This window comes from Trachypithecus francoisi, unplaced genomic scaffold (assembly GCF_009764315.1).
Source record: "Trachypithecus francoisi isolate TF-2019V2 unplaced genomic scaffold, Tfra_2.0 Lachesis_group5, whole genome shotgun sequence".
In the NCBI taxonomy this organism is placed as follows: Eukaryota; Metazoa; Chordata; class Mammalia; order Primates; family Cercopithecidae; genus Trachypithecus; species Trachypithecus francoisi.
Window position 1 is genome coordinate 93606571 of NW_022681470.1, and position 22084 is coordinate 93628654.

Consider the following 22084-nt stretch of genomic DNA (forward strand, 5'->3'; position numbering starts at 1 on the left):
TAGTAGAGACAGGGTTTCACCATTTTGGCCAGACTGGTCTTGAACTCCTGATACTCAAGTGATCTGCTCACTTCAGCCTCCCAAAGTGCTGGGATTACAGGCGTGAGCCACCATGCCTGACCAGAAAGACTTTTTTTTTTGAGACGGAGTTTTGCTTTGTTGCCAGGCTGGAGTGCAGTGGCACCGTCTCAGGCAGCTCTGTAACCTCCACCTCCCGGATTCAAGTGATTCTTCTGCCTTAGCCTCCCGAGTAGCTGGGACTTACAGGCACACGCCACCAAACCCAGCTAATTCTTTTGAATTTTTAGTAGAGACGGTTTTACATGTTGGCCAGGATTGTCTCGATTTCTTGACCTCATGACTTGCCCGCCTTGGCCTCCCAAAGTGCTGGGATTACAGGCGTGAGCCACCGCGCCTGGCCCAGAAAGACATTTAAAAGGAACAGTGGTGGGCAGAGCTGCATCCGAACAATTTTCCAGTGTCAGTTTTTTCTAGCACCTGTGCTACCTAGAGGGGAATATGGTTATAGTGGCTTCAGTTTTGTATTTAACTCAAGGCTGCTTAACAAGCTCTCTTTCCTGTCAGAGTGTGGTACATGTATTTAAAACAAGTTTTTGTGTGTCTTATACGTGTTTAAAAAACATACACAGAACTCTGATTAGGGAGTTTTGTGAACATCTGGTTTTTGAGAATGAATCTGGGTTTCAATAGCCAAAGTCATTGTGACCACTCCTTTAGGAAAGTCATTTTTCTGCTGTGAAGCAGTCATCCCCGGTAGACTTTATTGAAATCCTGTGTTTTAGGAGGATTTGGGGGGTGCCCCTGTCCTCACTTCCTCTCATTGCATTGGGTCAAATTAGTTTCGAGTTTTTGTGGTTTTTTTTCCACAAGCAGCAAACAACCCTGGGTAAGTTGTTAATGTTTTTAAGTGTCCCTGCGTGTCTCTTACCACGTACTCCCCTTTTGTGTAAGTAATTTACTTTCTACTCCTAATTAAATACCCTTGTCTGTGAGGGCATACACCCTACGTTGGGTAGGTGACCAGAGGACGTTCAGCGGTGAGTCCCGGAACTGGGTTTAGGGACCTAGGGGGGAAAGAGGGCGGGGCAGGCTGTGGGCGTCACAGAGTGGCCCCGCCCCTCCTTCCGCGACTCGGGAGCCGGTGGCGCCATCTTACCCGGCTGCGGGAGGGGTCACAGGTCAGTGACGGAGCCTCTGCGGGTGAAGGAAGACAAGTGGGTGACCCGTCCGGCCGTGGTGTACCAGTCCCCACTGACCGGTAGGAGCAGCAGGGCGTCGGCTTGTGAGGAAGATGGGTGGGGAGTCTGGCGGCGGAGGAGCAGCTGGGGGCGGGGAGGGGTCTCGGAAGAGAATGGGGAGGGGGCGGAACCTCCGGGTACCGCAGGCGTGAGGGGACCCCTGCGGCCTAAGGGGTCGCATCCCTTAAGTCCCGAAACTTTCTCCTTGCCCCTACTGTGCCGGGACGTAAATTTATTTGTATCTTTTAATTTTTCTCTTTGGAAAAAGTAAAACCTGTGATGTGTCTGTCATGTGACTGAACTGTCTCGGAGGGAGGGTGAAGATGTGGGGGGTTTCTTAGGGCCACCAGAAGGGGTGCAGTGGTGAGCAAGACGGACAGGCCAGAGTATGTATGGAAAGGTAAGGCACTGGCTTGAGGGCTGTCGCCGTGGTGTCTCCATCCTGGATTAAGCATTTCCTCCTCCTTTTCTAGGTGGCTTTTCCTCGGGGCAGCCCAGGAAGGCCCCAAGAGGACAATGGATTCTGGAACTCGCCCAGTTGGTAGCTGCTGTAGCAGCCCCGCTGGGCTCTCACGGGAGTACAAACTAGTGATGCTGGGTGCTGGTGGTGTAGGGAAGAGTGGTAGGTAACATTTTCCATTTGACAGAAAGCATGGACGAAAAGTACTTAAGTGACCAGATGGGATACTTGCTATCTTGCAATGTTAATACTTAAAATTCTCTCTGTGGGTCACCTTTGTGAGGATTTGACTTTTATTTCTTCTTTTGAAGCCATGACCATGCAGTTCATCAGCCACCGATTCCCAGAAGATCATGATCCCACCATTGGTAAGCCAGATCATTACTTATGTTTCCAAATATACCCCATAAAAATATCTTAATGAATATCAATGGTTTCTAACTGTTTATATTTTGAGCCCCTGGAGTCTCATTCAGATTTATTTATAGACAAGGGTATCAGCAATTGGTAAGCAACTGAATATTTCTTTTTTTTCAGACCTTATGTCATAAGCCATCTTTAGTCTTTTGTCTCTTACTGAACATTAATGGGACTACTCTCTTGTATTTTTTTATGGTTGCATACAGGCCACTTAACGAAGCCTTTTCTTGCTGTCACTTCTCTAAGGGAATGACTTGAGACTCACTCTTTAACTGTGAGTCAGCTGGTTTGAACTTCCACAAAAGGAAGCAGAAAAACAAGTAGAGCCAGGCTGCTGAACTCTTACAACCCAGACATGCCAAGCCTGGACATCTTGCACTTGGAGCTCTTCATTTACTTCCTTATACCTTGAGTTCATTACATAGTAATGTCTTCTCCTATGTCTTTTTTTTCTTTTCTTTTCTTTTTTTTTTTGAGACAGAGTCTCGCACTTTCTCCCAGACTGGAGTGCAGTGGTGCGATCTCTGGTCACTGCAACCTCCGCCTCCTGGGTTCAAGCAATTCTCCTGCCTCAGCCTCCTGCGTAGCTGGGATTATAGGTGCCTGCTACCACACTCCACTAATTTTTGTATTTTTAGTAGAGATGGGATTTCACTATGTTGGCCAGGCTGGTCTCGAATTCCTGACCTCTAGTAATCCACCCGGCTTGGCCTCGCAAAGTGTTGGGGTTACAGGCATGAGCCACAGCGCCCAGCCTTCCAATGTCTTTTATAGTCCTTAACTCTTGTTGTAGAATGCTAGTAGAGTAAAAAAAGTCATTTTGTTTGCTTTGACTTTTTTTTTAATTGCTAGTCTCTACAAAGACTAAGAATATTACTGTCAAAAAAAAAAAAAAAAAAGAATATTACTGTCATTCCTAAACCATAAGGAAGCAGGTTTGATTCTAAGGGTTTATATCCTAATATGAAAGAAAAATGGATGTGGGAATGGGAGAGGACACAGGAAGTCAGCTGTGCTGCTGTTATTTTCTTTTTCCGGAGACAGTGTCTCGCCCTGTTGCCCAGGCTGGAGTGCAGTGCCACGATCTCGGCTCACTACAAGCTCCGCCTCCTGGGTTCACATCATTCTCCTGCCTCAGCTTCCCGAGTATCTGGGACTACAGGCGCCCGCCACCACCCCTGGCTAATTTTTTTTGTATTTTCAGTAAAGATGGGGTTTCACCGAGTTAGCCAGGATGGTCTCGTTCTCCTGACCTCGTGATCCGCCCGCCTCGGCCTCCCAAAGTGCTGGGATTACAGGCGTGAGCCACTACGCCTGGCCATGTTATTTTCAGTATGTGACACTCTTTGCCATGATTCTAGTTCTCTAGGAAGGATTTCCATTGGGTCAGGCGTCTGCTGCTCTGTTTCCCACAAAGCTAATAATGTTTTGTGGTGGCCTAGCTTTTGTATGGTTATTTCATACGGCAGATGATTCCAGGGATGGGAAAAATGGAAAAAAATCTTGACTTTTTCATGTAGTATATCAAATTTAGAACATTGTTCAGAGATTCAGGCTGGATGCAGTGGCTCACGCGTATAATCCCAGCACTTTGGGAGGTCAAGGCGGGTGGATCACCTGAGGTCAGGAGTTCGAGACCAGCCTGGCCAACATGGTGAAACCCCATCTCTACTAAAAATACCAAAACTAGCCAGGCGTGGTGGCGGGTGCCTGTAATCCCAGCTACGCAGGAGGCTGAGGCAGGATAATCACTTGAACCCGGGAGGCGGAAGTTGCAGTGAGCCAAGATAGTGCCATCGCATTCCAGCCTGGGGGACAAGAGCGAGACTTTGTCTCAAAAAAAAAAAGAACATTGTTCAGAGATGGTGGGAGTACTAGGAATAAAATGAATTTAGGGCTTATGATAATTTACTTGAGAATTCCAGAAGCATCTTTTGCTTTCTTTTTTTTTTTTTTTTGGACACAGAGTCTCACTCTGTCGCCCAGGCTGGAGTGCAGTGGTGTGATCTTGGCTCCCTGCAAACTCCGCCTCCCGGGTTCATGCCATTCTCCTGCCTCAGCCTCCCAAGTAGCTGGAACTACAGGTGCCCACCACCACACCCAGCTAATTTTTTATAGTTTTAGTAGAGACGGGATTTCACCGTGTTAGCCAGGATGGTCTCGATCTCCTGACGTCGTGATCCGCCCGCCTTGGCCTCCCAAAGTGCTGGGATTACAGGCATGAGCCACCGCGCCTGGCCGCATCTTTTCTTTCTTTAAAGTAAAACTTGGCCGGGCGCGGTGGCTCAAGCCTGTAATCCCAGCACTTTGGGAGGCCGAGACGGGCGGATCACGAGGTCAGGAGATCGAGACCATCCTGGCTAACACAGTGAAACCCCGTCTCTACTAAAAATACAAAAAAAAACTAGCCGGGCGAGGTGGCAGGCGGCTGTAGTCCCAGCTACGGGAGGCTGAGGCAGGAGAATGGCGTAAACCCGGGAGGCGGAGCTTGCAGTGAGCTGAGATCCGGCCACTGCACTCCAGTCCGGGCGACAGAGCGAGACTCCGCCTCAAAAAAAAAAAAAAAGTAAAACTCAAATACTCGTCTCCTGTAAGAGTTATCGGTTTTTTTTTTTTTTTTTTTTTTTTGAGACGGAGTCTCGCTCTGTCACCCAGGCTGGAGTGCAGTGGCCGGATCTCAGCTCACTGCAAGCTCCGCCTCCTGGGTTTACGCCATTCTCCTGCCTCAGCCTCCCGAGTAGCTGGGACTACAGGCGCCCGCCACCTCGCCTGGCTACTTTTTGTATTTTTTAGTAGAGACGGGGTTTCACCGTGTTCACCAGGATGGTCTCGAACTCCTGACCTCGTGATCCGCCCGTCTCGGCCTCCCAAAGTGCTGGGATTACAGGCTTGAGCCACCGCACCCGACCGAGTTATCTGTTTTAATTTTCCCCAGTTAACTATTCTCCTGGCAATATTATCTAATTCAACAGCAAATACTTACGTCTCCTGAGTTTCCGTTATGTGCCAAGCACTGCTTTCCCTCAGAGTACAGTGGTGATCAAAAAGATGAGGTTTGTGTTCTTGAGTTTATAATTTAGTGCATTTGGTTTCAAACTCTGATTGTAAACTCAGAAGGACTTTGCATTGTAACTGGTAGAGATATAAAAGCATACGAGGCTGAGCACAGAGGCTCATGCCTGTAATCCTGAACCTGTAATCCTGAGCCTGTAATCCTGTAATTGAAGCACTTTGGGAGGCCAAGGCACCTGAGGTCAGGAGTTCAAGACCAACGTGGCCAACATGGTAAAACCCCGTTTCTACTAAAATACAAAAATTAGCTGGGCGTGTTAATGCTGCTGTAATCCCAGCTACTCAGGAAGCTGAAGTGGGAGAATTCTTTGAATCCAGGAGGCAGAGGTTGCAATGAGCCAAGATTGCACCACTGTACTCCAGCCTAAGCGACAGAGTGAGACTTTGCCTCAAAAAAAGGTATATGAATGTGTGCATATGTATATGTAAATTATATACACAAGCACATGTGTATGTGTAACTAAAATATTATGAAACTTTACCTCATTACATCTGGTGCACTCTGATATTTTCTTGAGACAAGGTCTTACTCTGTTTCCCAGGCTGGAGTGCAGTGTTGTGATCTTGGCTCACTGCAGCCTAGACCTCCTGGGTTCAAGTGATCCTCCCACCTCACCCTACCAAATACCTGGGACTACAGGCATATGCCACTACACCCAGCTAATATTTTTGGTTTTTTAGTAGAGATGAAGTCTCGCTCTATTGCCCAGGCTCGTCTCAGACTCCTGAGCTCAAGTGTTCCTCCCACCTCGATCTCCCAAAGCACTGAGATTCCAGGTGTGAGAACCACTGTACCTCACCCACTCTGATATTTTCTTTCTTTTTTTCTTTTTGAGATGGAGAGTTTCGCTTCTGTTGCCCTGGCTGGAGTCCAGTGGCGCAAGCTTGGCTCACTGCAACCTCCGCCTCCCAGTTCAAGCGATTCTCCTGCCTTAGCCTCCCAAGTAGCTGGGATTACAGGTGCCCGTGACCAAATCCAGATAATTTTTCTATTTTTAGTAGAGATGGGGTTTCACCACATTGGCCAGGCTGGTCTTGAACTCCTGACCTCAGGTGATCCACCCGCCTCAGCCTCCCAAAGTGCTGCGATTACAGGTGTGAACGACTGCGCCCGGCCTGGTATTTTCTGTTTTTATTTAGGTTTCTGCTTGTTTATTTTAATACCGGTCCTGACCCATTAAGTAGATTTCACAACTCACTAATCCTAATGAATAATTGAGAAGCATTGATTTAATGAGCTCTTCTTGAGGACGAGTCTGAAGCAGGAATTCAAGAAAAAATGTTAAAAGGAAATACATTGAGATGTAAGCAGCAGTTGTTAAGTGAATGAAATATTGAGTGTTTTTTTCTCTTTTTAGTTTTCTATATTTTCCAAGGTTACTTTAGTAATATGCATAAAGAAATTTGCTTTCAGAAAAGAGAAATTATGGGCCGGGCGCAGTGGCTCACGCCTGTAATCCCAGCACTTTGGGAGGCCGAGGCGGGCAGATCACGAGGTCAGGAGATGGAGACCATCCTGGCTAAACGGTGAAACCCCGTCTCTACTAAAAAATACAAAAAACTAGCCGGGCGTGGTGGTGGGCGCCTGTAGTCCCAGCTACTCAGGAGGCTGAGGCAGGAGAATGGCGTGAACCCAGGAGGTGGAGCTTGCAGTGAACTGAGATCTGGCCACTGCACTCCAGCCTGGGAGACAGAGCGAGACTCTGTCTCAAAAAAAAAAAAAAAAATTAGCCAAACGTGGTGGTCACACGCCTGTAGTTCCAGCTACTTGGGAGGCCGAGGTGGGAGAATCACTGGAGCCTGAGAAGAAGTCAAGGCTGCAGTGAACTGAGATCGCAACACTGCACTCCAGCCTGGGTGACAGTGAGACCCTGTCTCAAGAAAAAAAAAAAAAAAAATGAGCTCTTGCTGTGTTGCCCAGGCTGGTCTTGAACTCCTGGGCTCAAGAAATACTCCTGTCTCAGCCTCCCAAGTACCTGGGATTATAGGCAGTCACCACTGTGTCCAGCTGGCCTGAGAAAGACATCTCAGAATCCTTTTTTAGCTTAGAATTGTAGGCGAAATCTTCAGCTATGAATAAACTACATCATCACCTATGTGGAAAAGAAAAAACTTCAGTTGAAGACTCAGTTTATGTATCTCAGTGGATTTAGCATGCTTCCTGAGCAAATGTGGGCATTTAACGAATTTGGATGCAATGTACTACTCTGTAAGATGAGTTTTAAATAGGTATTTCTTCCTGCATTTATGACTTTATAGTACACCTTTCTTCCCTCCTGTAGAGGATGCTTATAAGATCAGGATCCGTATTGATGATGAGCCTGCCAATCTGGACATTTTGGATACAGCTGGACAGGTATTAAATCCGAGAATGTTATGAGTAAAGGCTTTTTTACTCTAGTAAAGGGGAGGGGAAGGCCTATGCAGAGAAGATCACTAGTTTATCTCTCTTAATTTTTCATGCACTCTGACTCAGGATAGCAGGTAATGGACATGCATTTTCTTTAATCTGAAAGAAATAGCTAATTGTGTGTGTAGTAGCGCTAGAATGCGTCAATACATAATGATCCTTGTTTCCCTCTAGGCAGAGTTTACAGCCATGCGGGACCAGTATATGAGGGCAGGAGAAGGATTTATCATCTGTTACTCTATCACGGATCGTCGAAGTTTCCATGAAGTTCGTGAGTTTAAACAGCTTATTTATCGAGTTCGACGTACTGATGATACACCTGTGGTTCTTGTGGGAAACAAGTCAGACCTCAAACAGCTAAGACAGGTGAGGATAGAGAATAAAATACTGTCTGTAATCTTATACAATCAGTCATTTTTGTTTCTTGGCTTACAGATTCTTGACTTGGCTTACAGATTTTTTTGCCTTAAAATAGAAAATCAGGCTGGGTGAGGTGGCTCACGCCAGCACTTTGTGGGGCCAACGTGGGCAGATTGCTTAAGGTCAGGAGTTTGAGACCAGCCTGAGCAACATGGTGAAACCCCATCTCTACAAAAAATACTAAAAAACATAGCTGGGCGTAGTGGTGCATGCACATGTGGTCCCAGCTAGTTGGGAGGCTGAGGTGGGAGGATCCCTTGACCTGAGGTGGTGGAGGTTGCAGTGAGGTTGGGGCTACAGCTCACTGCAGACTCTACCTTCCCGCTCAAGCGATCTTCCCAATTCAGCTTTGAGGGTAGCTGGGACCATAGGTGTGTGCACTACTCACTGCTAATTGTTTTTACTTTTTGTGGAGACAGGCTCTCACTATGTTGCCCAGGCTGATCTTGAACACCTGGACTCAAGTGATCCTCCTGCCTTGGCCTCCCAAAGTGTTGGGATTACAAGTATGAGCCACCACACCTGGCTGGAAGTAGTTTTATAGTTGTCAAATTCATAATGCTTCTCTGTTAATCTCCATTGGAAAAAATTCTTAGGGATTTGTATATAACATGTTCATTGCAAGGATATATGGTAGCAGAAACAGTCTAACCATCCAAAAGTAGAAATTATGGCATATCCATAACTAGATGTATCAATTATGGGCTCCTAATAGTTTTCAGTATTTTAGTGTAAGCGTATATCTCTTTCCCTTCCTTTGTATTTCTTTTTCTTTTTTTTTTTGAGACAGAGTCTCACTCTGTTGACCAGGCTGGAGTGCAGTGGCACAATCTCGGCTCACTGCAACCTCCTCCTCCTCCTCCTGAGTTCAAGCGAGTCTTCTGCCTTAGCCTCCTTAGTAGCTGGGATTACAGGTGCATGCCACCATGCCCGGCTAATTTTTGTATTTTTAAGTAAAGACGGGGTTTCACCATGTTGGTCAGGCTGGTCTCAAACTCCTGACCTCATGATCTGCCCACCTCCGTCTCGCAAAGTGCTGGGATTACGGGTGTGAGCCACTGTCCCCAGCTTTCTTTTCTTTTCTTTTTTTTTAATTTTTATTTTAATTTTGTTGTTTTGAAACGGAGTCTCACTCTGTTGCCCAGGCTGGAGTGCAGTGGCGCAATCTAGGCTCACTGCAGCCTCTCTGACTCCTGAGTTCAAGTGATTCTCCTGCTTCAGCCTCCTGAGTAGCTAGGATTACACGCACCCTGCCACCACATCCAGCTAATTTTTGTATTTTAGTAGAGATGGGGTTTCACCATGTTGGCCAGGCTGGTCTTGAAATCCTAACATTAGGTGATCCACCCACCTTGGCCTCCCAAAGTGCAGGGATTATAGATGTGAGCCACCTTGCCCAGTGTTTTTTTGTTTTGTTTTGTTTTGTTTTTTAGACAGAGTTTCACTCTTATCACCCAGGCTGAAGTGCAGTGGCATGATGTTGGCTCACTGCAACCTCTGCTTCCTGGGTTCAAGCGATTCTCCTGCCTCAGCCTCCCAAGTAGCTGGCATTGCAGGCACCTGCCACCACACCCAGCTAATTTTTCTATTTTAGTAGAGATAGGGTTTCACCATGTTGGCCAGACTGGTCTCGAACTCCTGACCTCAGGTCGTCTGCCTGCCTGCCTCAGCCTCCCAAAGTGCTGGGATTACAAGCGTGAGCGACCACACCCAACTTTTTTTTCTTGAGACAGGGTCTTGCTCTGTCACTGAGGCTGGAGTGCAGTGGCGCAAACACAGCTCACTGCAGCGTTGCCTTGATCTCCTGGGCTCAAGCAATCCTCTTACCTCAGCGTCCTGAGTAGCTGGGACCACAGGTGTATACCACCACATCCAACTAATTGCTTTTTCTTTTTTTTTTTTTTGAGACGGAGTCTGGTTCTGTCGCCCAGGCTGGAGTGCAGTGGCGCAATCTCAGCTCACTGTAACCTCCGCCTCCCAGGTTTAAGTGATTCTCCTGCCTCAGCCTCACGAGTAACTGGGATTACAGGTGCCCAATACCATGCCCAGCTAATTTTCTTTTTAGTGGAGACAGGGTTTTGCCATGTTGACCAGGCTGGTCTCGAACCCCGGACCTCAAGTGATCAACCTGCCTCAGTCTCCCAAAGTGTTGGGATTACAGGCGTGAGCCACTGCACCCAGCCCCAGCTAAATTTTTAAAAATTTTGTAGAAATAGGGTTTCAGCCGGGCACGGTGGCTCAAGCCTGTAATCCCAGCACTTTGGGAGGCCAAGACGGGCGGATCACGAGGTCAGGAGATCGAGGCCATCCTGGCTAACACAGTGAAACCCCGTCTCTACTAAAAAATACAAAAAACTAGCCAGGCGAGGTGGCGGGCGCCTGTAGTCCCAGCTACTTGGGAGGCTGAGGCAGGAGAATGGCATAAACCCGGGAGGTGGAGCTTGCAGTGAGCTGAAATAGGGTCTCACCATATTGTCCAGGTTGGTCTCAAGCTCCTGGGCTCAAGCAGTCCTCCCACCTCAGCCTCCCAAAGTTCCGGAATTACAGGTGTGAGCCACCAAGTCCAGCCTATTTATCTTTCTTAAAATAAAAAGTATGGGGAAAATTAAGATTGTGTGTTTGGTATCTATAACTATTCCCTGTTCCAAAAAGTATCTTAAAAATAGACTATACTGGCCGGGCGCGGTGGCTCAAGCCTGTAATCCCAGCACTTTGGGAGGCCGAGACGGGCGGATCACGAGGTCAGGAGATCGAGACCATCCTGGCTAACACTGTGAAACCCCGTCTCTACTAAAAAATAGAAAAAAATAGCCGGGCGAGGTGGCGGGCGCCTGTAGTCCCAGCTACTCGGGAGGTTGAGGCAGGAGAATGGCGGTAAACCTGGGAGGCGGAGCTTGCAGTGAGCTGAGATCCGGCCACTGCACTCCAGGCCGGGCGACAGAGCGAGACTCCGTCTCAAAAAAAAAAAAAAAAAAAAAAATAGACTATACTTTGGGAGGCCGAGACGGGCGGATCATGAGGTCAGGAGATCGAGACCATCCTGGTTAACACGGTGAAACCCCGTCTCTACTGAAAAATACAAAAAAACTAGCTGGGCGAGGTGGCGGGCGCCTGTAGTCACAGCTACTCAGGAGGCTGAGGCAGAAGAATGGTGTAAACCCGGGAGGTGGAGCTTGCAGTGAGCTGAGATCGCACCATTGCACTCCAGCCTGGGCGACAGAGCGAGACTCTGTCTCAAAAAAAAAAAAAAAAAAATAGACTAGAGATCAGGCACAGTGGCCCATGCCTGTAATCCCAGTACTTTGGGAGACCGAGGTGGGCAGATCACTTGAGGTCAGGAGTTCACGACCAGCCTGACCAACATGGAGAAACCCCATCTCTACTAAAAATACAAAATTAGCCAGGTGTGGTGGCGCACGCCTGTAATCTCAGCTACTTAGGAGGCTGAGGCAGGAGAATTGCTTGAAGCCAGGAGGCCAAGGTTGCGGTGAGCCACAATCACGCCATTGCACTCCAATCTGGGCAACAAGAACGAAACTCCATCTCAAAAAAAAAAAGAAAAAAAAGCCAGGCGTGGTGGCTCACGCCTGTAATCCCAGCACTTTGGGAGGCTGAGGCGGGCGGATCACGAGGTCAGGAGATCGAGACCATCCTGGCTAACACGGTGAAACCCCATCTCTACTAAAAATGCAAAAAATTAGCTGGGCATGGTGGTGGGCGCCTGTAGTCCCAGCTACTTGGGAGGCTGAGGCAGGAGAATGGCGTGAACCTGGGAGGCGGAGCTTGCAGTGAGCCAAGATTGCGCCACTGCACTCCAGCCTGAGTGACTGAGACTCCGTCTCAAAAAGAAAAACAACAACAACAAAAAAAGTAGACTAGAAATAGAATCTTATCATTTAAAGGCAGAAAAAGAAACCTTAGAAGTAATCTTGCCTCCTAAAATTGCAAAAATTAGTGCCATATGCTTGAACACCTCCAGAGTTGAGAAGCTTTCTTTGTGTTAAGGTGGTGGTGCATTCAGGTTTTTGGACAATTTAATTGTTTTTCATCATTACTTTTTCTCACATTTTGCCTTTAAAGGTCACCAAGGAAGAAGGATTGGCCTTGGCCCGAGAATTCAGCTGTCCCTTTTTTGAGACGTCTGCTGCATACCGCTACTATATTGATGATGTTTTCCATGCCCTTGTACGGGAGATACGTAGGAAAGAAAAGGAGGCAGTACTGGCCATGGAAAAAAAATCTAAGCCCAAAAACAGTGTATGGAAGAGGCTAAAATCACCATTCCGGAAGAAGAAAGATTCAGTAACTTGAAGAGAAGATGGGAAGTGTTTATCTGTGAACTGCAGTGCTGTATCAAAGCAGTCCAGTAACCTGCAGTACTGAGCATGGTGCTTGCTCTTTCTCCTAACTGATAAGAGGGACATGCCTACTAGGAGTTTTTAGTGATGTGGTATTTGAAGTATTGTCTCTTAGTTAAGTATGATTTATTAACCCAGTGGAGCACTGTCTGCTTTTAAATTGTCACATTAGAATTTGATCTACCAATGTTTTGGGTTCTGTTGCGCTGATATTAATTAATGTAAATTTGTTTATACCCAGGAGAATATGTATACCATGTGTGTTTGACTAAGTTCACAAGGGAAGTTTTTGGCTCTGCACTCCACATTATCCTTCAATTTCAATTTCCTGGGACTATCCCAGAGAAAGACCTCAGTCTCTTCTATTCACACTATGTTTCCTAGAGACTGAACAAAAATCATGTAGGGAAATTCGGGCTAATGAGATCAATGCCAGATTTCAGCAGATACCTGTGGGGCTGACACCTGTTGCAGACTATGGAGTGGTGAGATTTGGGAAAGTTGGGCTATATGTTTGCAGGGACTTAAAAAGGTAGGTTCAGAACAATATTCTCAGTAAAAGCTTGGCTTTTCTAAGAAGTACACATTTGGCCCACATGCACCGGGATGAGTGAGAACAGCCAGAAGCATATAAAATGTGATGAAGGTTTCTCCCGGGAACCTTATTGTATGCTTCATTTCAGGGTTTTCTCTTTTTACCTTCAAAGGTAGACATTTTGGAAATCATAACTGTATTACTAAATGTGTTTAATCAAAATTCATAGTTGGATCAGCCATTGCCTTGTACAGGTTTATTTTTTCCCCATAGATGCACACGCCAACACATTTATATTAATTGCTTCCTCCTACGTTGTGCTCTGTAAAAGAACTACAGCTGGCAAGATGTGTTTTTGGCCCTTCATCACTGATTGCATTTTCCATACAGAAGAGACATCAGGGATTTGGGTAAAATTGTGTGTGTGCCTCCTTTACGTGGACAATCATTAGACTCAGTGCTCTGAGAAAATGCTATTTCTGTTTAATAGGTCAGTCTTAAAGCTTTAAAATTCACATAGGTGGAGTTTCTCATCTGAAGATTTCCTTACAAGGACTTTGCTAAGTTCACCTCAGGGTTATCTGAGCCTTGACTAAGTTTATTCTAAGGGAATACCACTTTGCTCCCTGTGCATAGTTTAGGAACTGTAGTCCGAGGAAGAAACAGTTAAATATTGGTAGTGAGTTCTCTGTTTTAAGATCAGGACTGTTTTGATATCTGACCTTGTTATATGTGGTGAGTAAATGCAAAAATGCTAAGAGTAATGCATCATATATTGAATATTAAATGTCACTGAAGCAATGTTTGTGTCTACTAGAAACAGATGACTTGTGTAGCACCTCTTTATAAGCACACAGCTCATCTTAATATTTTCCACTTTTATTAGAGGAAGTTGGACAGAGTTGTGTTTTTCTTTTTTTTTTTTTTTTTTTTTTTTGAGGCGGAGTCTCGCTCTGTCTCCCGGACTGGAGTGCAGTGGCCGGATCTCAGCTCACTGCAAGCTCCGCCTCCCGGGTTTACGCCATTCTCCTGCCTCAGCCTCCCGAGTAGCTGGGACTACAGGCGCCCGCCACCTCGCCCAGCTAGTTTTTTTTGTATTTTTAGTAGAGACGGGGTTTCACCGTGTTAGCCAGGATGGTCTCGATCTCCTGACCTCGTGATCCGCCCGTCTCGGCCTCCCAAAGTGCTGGGATTACAGGCTTGAGCCACCGCGCCCGGCCAGAGTTGTGTTTTTCTTTATAAACTAATGATAAATATTCTAGATTTTTTTAAAAAGTGACTGTTAGAACTTTTTTTTTTTTTTTTTTTGAGACGGAGTCTCGCTCTGTCGCCCAGGCTGGAGTGCAGTGGCCGGATCTCAGCTCACTGCAAGCTCCGCCTCCCGGGTTCACGCCATTCTCCTGCCTCAGCCTCCCGAGTAGCTGGGACTACAGGCGCCCGCCACCTCGCCCGGCTAGTTTTTTGTATTTTAGTAGAGATGGGGGTTTCACCGTATTAGCCAGGATGGTCTGGATCTCCTGACCTCGTGATCCGCCCGTCTCGGCCTCCCAAAGTGCTGGGATTACAGGCTTGAGCCACCGCGCCCGGCTAGAACTTTTTTAGCTCTGAGTAGTGGTCCCTTTTTAAACTCCTGGAAACATTTTTGTTACCAAATAAATCATGTTTTATGGTACTCAGCCATCCAAAAGTGAAAGACCTAGAATTTGATTCTGTGCAGGACAAAAATCTCACAGGAACTATAGCACTTTGGAAAAGCATCAAAGTAGAAAAGAAATACATTGCAATTCTATCTTGAGAATGTTTTACATTTAAACTGGTTTAGCACCTTTTAAGTTTAAAGCCCATAGCTTCTTATTACTAGTGACCTGGAGAAGGAATTATTAGCATTAAGCAATATATATATATATGTATATATATGTTTTGTTTGTTTATTTTTTCTTTTTTTTAATGAGATGAGGTTTCACTATGTTGCCCAGGGTGATCTCGAACTCCTAGGCTCAAGCAATCCTCCCAATATGCTGGGATTACAGGCATGAGCCACCACCTGGCCCAAGCAAGAAGTTGACACTATATAATTATTTAAGGTAGTCCAGGCAGTAGAAAACATTGCCAGAAGGATAGAAAGGAATTTGGATTATATATAAGGAAAATAACAAATTGGTGTTTTTAAGACTATCACTGTCATATGTTAGATCCTTGTATTAGTCCATCCATTAATATTAGTTCTATTTGCGGTGCTAGGTAGTTTGACAGGTATTGTATGCGTAAGTCATAGCTCTATTCTTAGTGTCATAAAGTGTAGCTAATTTATAAGCTCTAAGTTATCAGCTTTATCCAATTTGAGGGCATTAAAATTACGGCCTAGAACTTTGAAAAGAGAAAAATTCAGGGATAAGTTGAAAGGCACTGGAACTGTTTCTGCCCATACCAGACCAGTAAATTATAAGATCCAGATGTTAGTGTCTAGAATTAGCTCTTTAGAATTCAGAGGGGACATATGTTTTGACTTTGTCGTATATTAGCAAGAATTGGTCTACTGTGATGTTTGGGGAGGAGGAGGGGGAAATTTTTTTTAATGCACTTGTATATGAAGACAGTTTGTATGATATAATACAAAACTTTTAAACAACTTGGGCTTTCCTTTGCTTAACTATCAGTGGGCAGAATTTTTGGAATCATTGCAAAAGAGTTGTTTTAAGAAAAACATAACTATGAGATGTGATATTCTGGAAAACATGAATTCAAAAAATTTGAGTGCCCACCATGAGCAAAACACCCATGTCAAGTGCTAGGGAGCATGCCATGGAATCCTCGTTCATTTGAAGAGATTACCTCTTGGGAGGGGACAGGAAAAACACATATGGATAATGGCAGCACATTTGCTACCTGATCAAGGACTACTTAAAGTTGTTATAAGTAAATACACTAAATAAGAAGTGAAAGAATGATAATTTTTTACATGGTCATTTAATCTCCATTACTGTAAATGGCCACTAGTGGAGAGGGCCTAGTTTGGACGTTAAACAAATGGATTTTTTTGTTTTGAGACAGAGTCTTACTGTCACCCAGGCTGGAGTGCAGTGGTGTGATCTGGGCTCACTGCAGCCCCTGCCCCCTGGGTTCAAGTGATTCTCCCACCTTAGCCTCCTGAGTAGCTGGGATTACAGGCGCACACTACCACAACCAGGTAATTTTTGTATTAGAGACGGTTTCACCATGTTGGCCAGGCTGGTCTCGAACTCCTGACCTCTCGAACTCCTAACCTCAAGTGATCCACCCACCTTGGCATCCCAAAGTGCTGGGATTATAGGTGTGAGTCACTGTACCTGGCCCATCTTTGGTTTAAAAAAGACAGTGTCCCTCTGTCTGCTAGGCTACAGTGCAGTGGTGTGATCGTGGCTCACTGTGACCTTGAACGCCTGGGTTTAAGGTGATCCTCCTGCCTAAGCCTCTTCAGTAGCTGGGACTATGGCACATGCTACCATGCCATGCCAAATTTTTACATATTTTGTAGAGGTGGGTCTCGAACTCCTGGCCTCAAGCAATCCTCCTGCCTCAGCCTTCCAAAGTGCTGGGATTACAGGCCTGAGCCACCTCACCTGGCCCAGGAGTGGATTTTTATGTCTTCATTATTATTTAAGTTTTTTTTTTTTTTTTTTTGAAACAGAGTCTCACTGTCACAGGCTGGAGTGCAGGGATACCATCTCAGCTCAGTGCAGCCTGCGCCTCCTGGGTTCAAGTGATCCTTGTGCCTCAGCCTCCCAAGTAGCTGGGATTACAGGCATGCACCACCATGCCTGGCTAGTTTTTTGTATATTTAGTACAGACAGGGTTACACCATGTTGGCTGGGCTGGTATCAAACTCCTGGCCTCAAGTGATCCGCCTTCCTTGGCCTCCCAAAGTGCTGAGATTGCAGGTGTGAGCCACTGCACCCTGCCTATTTAACATTTTTGAATGGTCAGTAACTGTCAGTGTCCACTAGAAACAGGCACTGGAGGAATGGCATTCCATTTTTCCTTCTCTCTCTTTTTTTTCACTTAATTTAAAAAATCGTTCCCCTGGCTGGGTGTGGTGGCTCCCGCCTGTAATCCTAGCACTTTGGGAAGCCAAGGCAGGTGGATCACGAGGTCAGGAGTTCAAGACCAGCCTGGCCAAGATGGTGAAACCCCTTCTCTACTAAAAATACAAAAATTAGCCGGGCGTGGTGGTGGGTGCCTGTAATCCCAGCTACTCAGGAGGCTGAGGCAGAGAATTGGAATCGCTTGAACCTGGGAGGCAGAGGTTGCGGTGAGCTGAGATTGCGCCATTGCACTCCCGCCTGAGAGACAGAGCAAGAATCCGTATCGAAGAAAAAAAAATCATTCTCTTTGATTAAATTACTCATACTTAATGGCATTCCATTTTCTAATGTAACCTCTGTTCGAATAGGTAATGGAATTTCAGGTGAAGTATTTATAAGCCTCTTCCATGCATTAAGTACTGTTTTAAAGAGCTGTGAGGGATTCAGTGGAATATAGAATATGGGCTGGCGTGGTGGCTCAGGCCTGTAATCCTAGCACTTTGGGAGGTGGAGGCGGGTGGATTGCCTGAGCTCAGGAGTTCAAGACCAGGCTGAGAAACATGGTGAAACCCCATCTCTACTGAAATACAAAACAAAACAAAACAAAAAATTAGCTGTGCATGGTGGCCCACACCTGTAATCCCAGCAACTCGGGAGGCTGAGGCACAAGAATCACTTGAACCCAGGAGGTGGATGTTACAGTGAACCAGGATTGTGTCACTGCACTCCAGCCTGGGCAATGGTGAGACTATTTAAAAAATGTATATGTATACACACAATATATATTATTATTACATGTATATTACATATATACGCAAATATATATATTATCCCTACTCTGGAGCTTAGATAAAATTTGTATATATAAAACAACTAGAGATCAGTCTTAAAGTAATAAGTCATATGCTTCAAACTGGAAATGTTATAGGAATTCAGAAAGGAAGGAATTAGTAAATTTAGTAGACTCCTAATAAGTCATTGATAATGTTATGCCTTTTCCAAATTCTTATAGAAATTTGAAATCTTGGCCAGGCGTGGTGGCTCAAGCCTGTAATCCCAGCACTTTGGGAGGCCGAGACGGGCGGATCACGAGGTCAGGAGATCGAGACCATCCTGGCTAACATGGTGAAACCCCGTCTCTACTAAAAAATACAAAAAACTAGCCAGGCGAGGTGGCGGGCGCCTGTAGTCCCAGCTACTCGGGAGGCTGAGGCAGGAGAATGGCGTAAACCTGGGAGGCGGAGCTTGCAGTGAGCTGAGATCCGGCCACTGCACTCCAGCCTGGGCGACAGAGCGAGACTCCGTCTCAAAAAAAAAAAGAAATTTGAAATCTTGCCAGGCGTGGTGGCTCACGCCTGTGATCCCATCAGTTGGGAGGCTGAGGCAGATGGATCACTTAAGGTCAGGAGTTCAAGACCAGCCTGGCCAACATGGCGAAACCCTGTCTACTAAAAATACAAAATTAGCCGGGTGTGGTGGCATGCGCGTGTAATCACAGCTACTCGGGAGGTTGAGGCAGGAGAATCGCTTGAACCCAGGAAGAGGAGGTTGCAGTGAGCCAAGATTGTGCCACTGCACTCCAGCCTGGGCAACAGCAAGACTCCATCTCAAAAAAAAAAAAGTTTCCAATCAACTTTTGTTTTTTAAGTTCAGTCTCCACAGAGACTGTCAAAAATTGCCAATGCCAGGGTATTGGGAAAAGTTTTCAATTAGCACTAAGCGTGCCTCATTGGCTATGATCCTGTCACTGTGCAAAGCTGTCCAATCAACTTTTAAACATAGGTCAGACACGGTGGCTCACACCTGTAATCCCAGCACTTTGGGAGGCTGAGGCAGGCAGATCACAAGGTCAGGAGTTCAAGACCAGCCTGACTAACATGGTGAAACCCCATCTCTACTAAAAATACAAAAACAATTAGCCAGGCTTTGTGGGCACCTGTAATCCCAGCTACTCGGGAGGCTGAGGCAGGAGAATCGCTTGAACATGGGAGGTGGAGGTTGCAGTGAGCCAAGATCGTGCCACTGTACTCCAGCTTGGGCGACAAGAGCAAGACTCTGTCTCAAAAAAAACCAAAAAACCAAAAACAAAAAACCATGGCCTTGAGACAAAATTACTGAAATGTTTTAGCTTTAATAATCTTTGCTTAAAAAAAACTCACGATGAGCAGCTTTTGGTTCGGTGCATACATTCCACAGCACACGTGATCATATCATGAAGTCACTCAGTTTTTGAACAAAAGCTGCTGCAGTGGGGACATGTGTCATTTCCTGCCCTTCCTGGAGCTGGTTATTGCCAGAGTTTATTGCAGTTTGCTCTGAGCCAGAAGAAAAACTTTAGCTCCAAAACATCTCCCACAAAATGCTTTCCCTAGTTTCCTGGCAGAGGAGTGTGCAGGTGAGGGGGCAGAGGCAGAGAAATGTATGGTTTTTTATGAGGGTGGGTCCAAGTGCTCAATACACTGCAATCCAACGTAAAATCTCTGCTGCCCAGGAAGGCATACACATCAATGTAGTCAGCCAGAGAAGTGGGACTTGTGCAGTCCCACCCAAAACATTCTGGGCACTCTTACTTTCATGTCCTTAGACTCCTGAAGAGAAATACATGGGTGTAGTTGCAACTAACACACACCTACCACCATCACCAAAAAAGACAGAACCAAAATCAATCATTATACCAAAGTTCTTTTGAAACTCCAACTCAGAATAAGTAGGAAGAAGAGACAGCCTTTTCATGTTTGCTTTAAGTCTGCTTCCCAGGCAGTATTTTGTTCCCTGCCTGCTTGCCTTTATTGGGTACCTGCTGCACGCCAAGTAATGTGTTGGCATTGGGAATTCAACAGTGAATAAAGAAAAGCTCACAGTTCTTAGAGTCTCAGTTATTTTCAGTGGGCATCTCTAATTCTAACATTCATAATCTGACAGAGATTTGGGTTGAATGGTGGGAGAATGAGAAAGACTAAGGGACCCATAGCAATTTCAACTGCTTGGTAAACAATAATTAAATGTTAACTTGGAAAAAAGCGTGAGTAAGAAGCAGCTGATTTGATGTGAATTAATGTAAATCATGAAAATGTCCAGTTTCATCTGGGTGTGGTGGCTCATGCCTGTAAACTCAGCACTTTGGAATGCTGAGGTGGGAAGGTCACTTGAAGCCAGAAGTTCAAGACTAGCATGGGCAACATAGCAAGACCCCCATCTCTACAAAAATTTAAAAACTAGCTGGATGTGCTGGAGTGTGCCTATAGTCCCAGCTACTTGAGAGATTGAGGTGGAAGGACTGCTTGAGCCCAGAAGGTTGATGCTGCAGTGATCTATGATTGTACCGCTGCACTCCTGCCTGGGTGACAGTGTGAGACCCTGTCTCAATAGATAGATAGATGATTGATTGATTGATTGATTGATAGACAGATAGATAGGCTGGGTGCAGTGGCTCACGCCTGTAATCCCAGCACTTTGGGAGGCCGAGGCAAGAGGATTGCTTGAGCACAGGAGTTCCAACAAGCCTGTCTGCACAGAAAAAATTTTTAAGTTAGCCAGGTATGGTAGCACGTGCCTGTCGTGGTGGTGCATGCCTGTGGTGCCAGCTACTCAGCTACTTGGGAGGCTGAGGTGTGAGGATTAACTGAACCCAGGAGGCTAAGGCTGTAGTGAGCCATGTCACTGCACTCTGGACTGGGCAACAGAGCAAGACACTGTCTCAACAAGTAAAGAAGAAGAAAGAAAATGAGTTTTTCTCATTATGGCCCTGTCAGAGCTTTTCAATTAGATTGAGATTTAATGTACTCCCTGGACATGGTGGCTCATGCCTGTAATCCCAACACTTTGGGAGGCCGAGGTGGGCGGATCACCTAAGGTTAGGAGTTTGAGACTAGCCTGGCCAACATGGTGAAACCCCACCTCTACTAAAAATACAAAAATTAGCAGGGTGTGGTGGCATGTGCCTGTATTCCCAGCTACTCCTGAGAGGAAAATTGCTTGAACCTGGGAGGTGGAGGTTGCAGTGAGCTGAGATCAGGTCATTGCAATTCGGCCTGGGTGACAGAGCGGCACTCTGTCTCAAAAAAAAAAAGCACTGTTTGAGGTGAATTACCAGCTCACCAGGCTTAGACACAAGACTTGCTCATGAATTCCCATACTTTTATTCAAACTTTTCTGTTAGCGCATCTAATCCTGGGCCTGTTGAGCCTCAGGACTTCCTCTAGGACTTTGTTTCCTAAAGGCCAAGCAGAGTTTTGAGCTTTTTTTTTTTTTTTTTTTTTTTGAGACGGAGTCTCGCTCTGTCGCCCAGGCTGGAGTGCAATGGGGTGATCTCAGCTCACTGCAACCTCCGCCTCCTGGGTTCAAGCGATTCTCCTGCCTCAGTCTCCCAAGTAGCCGGGATTACAGGGGTGTGCCACCACGCCTGGCTAATTTTTGTATTGTTAGTAGAGATAGGATTTCACCATGTTGGTCAGGCTGGTCTCGAACGCCTGACCTTGTGATTCACTTGCCTCGGCCTTCCAAAGTGCTGGGATTACAGGTGTGAGCCACCGCGCCCAGCTGATGGTGGGCAACTTATTTTTGGGAGTTTGTTATAAGGAGATCACATGAAAAAGCACCTTGGAGTGAGAGGTCTATAGAAAACAAAATACAGTGGCTGGGCGCGGTGGCTCACGCCTGTAATCCCAGCACTTTGGGAGGCTGAGGTGGGTGGATCACGAGATCAGGAGTTCGAGACCAGCCTGACCAACATGGTGAAACCCCGTCTCTACCAAAAATACAAAATTTTCCGGGCGTGGTGATGCATGCCTGTAATCCCAGCTACTCGGGAGGCTGAGGCAGGAGAATTGCTTAAACCTGGGAGTGAGCTGAGATCACGCCATTGCACTCCTGCCTGGGCAGCAAGAGCAAAACTCCATCTCAAAAAAAAAAAAAAAAAGACAAGGTACAGTAGCTCGCAGTTACCCACAAGGGATACATTCATAGGCCCCCAGAGGATGCCTGAAATCATGGATAGTATCGAACCCTATAGATACTTTTTCCTATACACATGTATCTATAATGAAGTTAAATTTATAAATTAGATTCAGTAAGAGATGATCAACAATCT

General features: G+C 45.9%; 1 protein-coding gene and 1 pseudogene across 1 annotated transcript; one reads left to right on the top strand and one right to left on the bottom strand.

Annotated features, from left to right (window-relative positions):
- The first annotated feature begins 1123 nt into the window (after window positions 1-1123).
- On the top strand, window positions 1124-13173 carry RIT1 (Ras like without CAAX 1). The gene is made up of 6 exons (XM_033198498.1): window positions 1124-1279; window positions 1733-1881; window positions 2031-2087; window positions 7494-7567; window positions 7796-7987; window positions 12122-13173. The coding sequence occupies exons 2-6, from the start codon at window positions 1776-1778 to the stop codon at window positions 12350-12352; spliced, it is 660 nt and encodes a 219-aa protein (XP_033054389.1). The 5' UTR covers window positions 1124-1279; window positions 1733-1775; the 3' UTR covers window positions 12353-13173.
- Window positions 13174-18648: 5475 nt separating this feature from the next.
- Window positions 18649-18754, bottom strand: LOC117076922 (annotated as a pseudogene).
- Between the last annotated feature and the right edge of the window lie 3330 nt (window positions 18755-22084).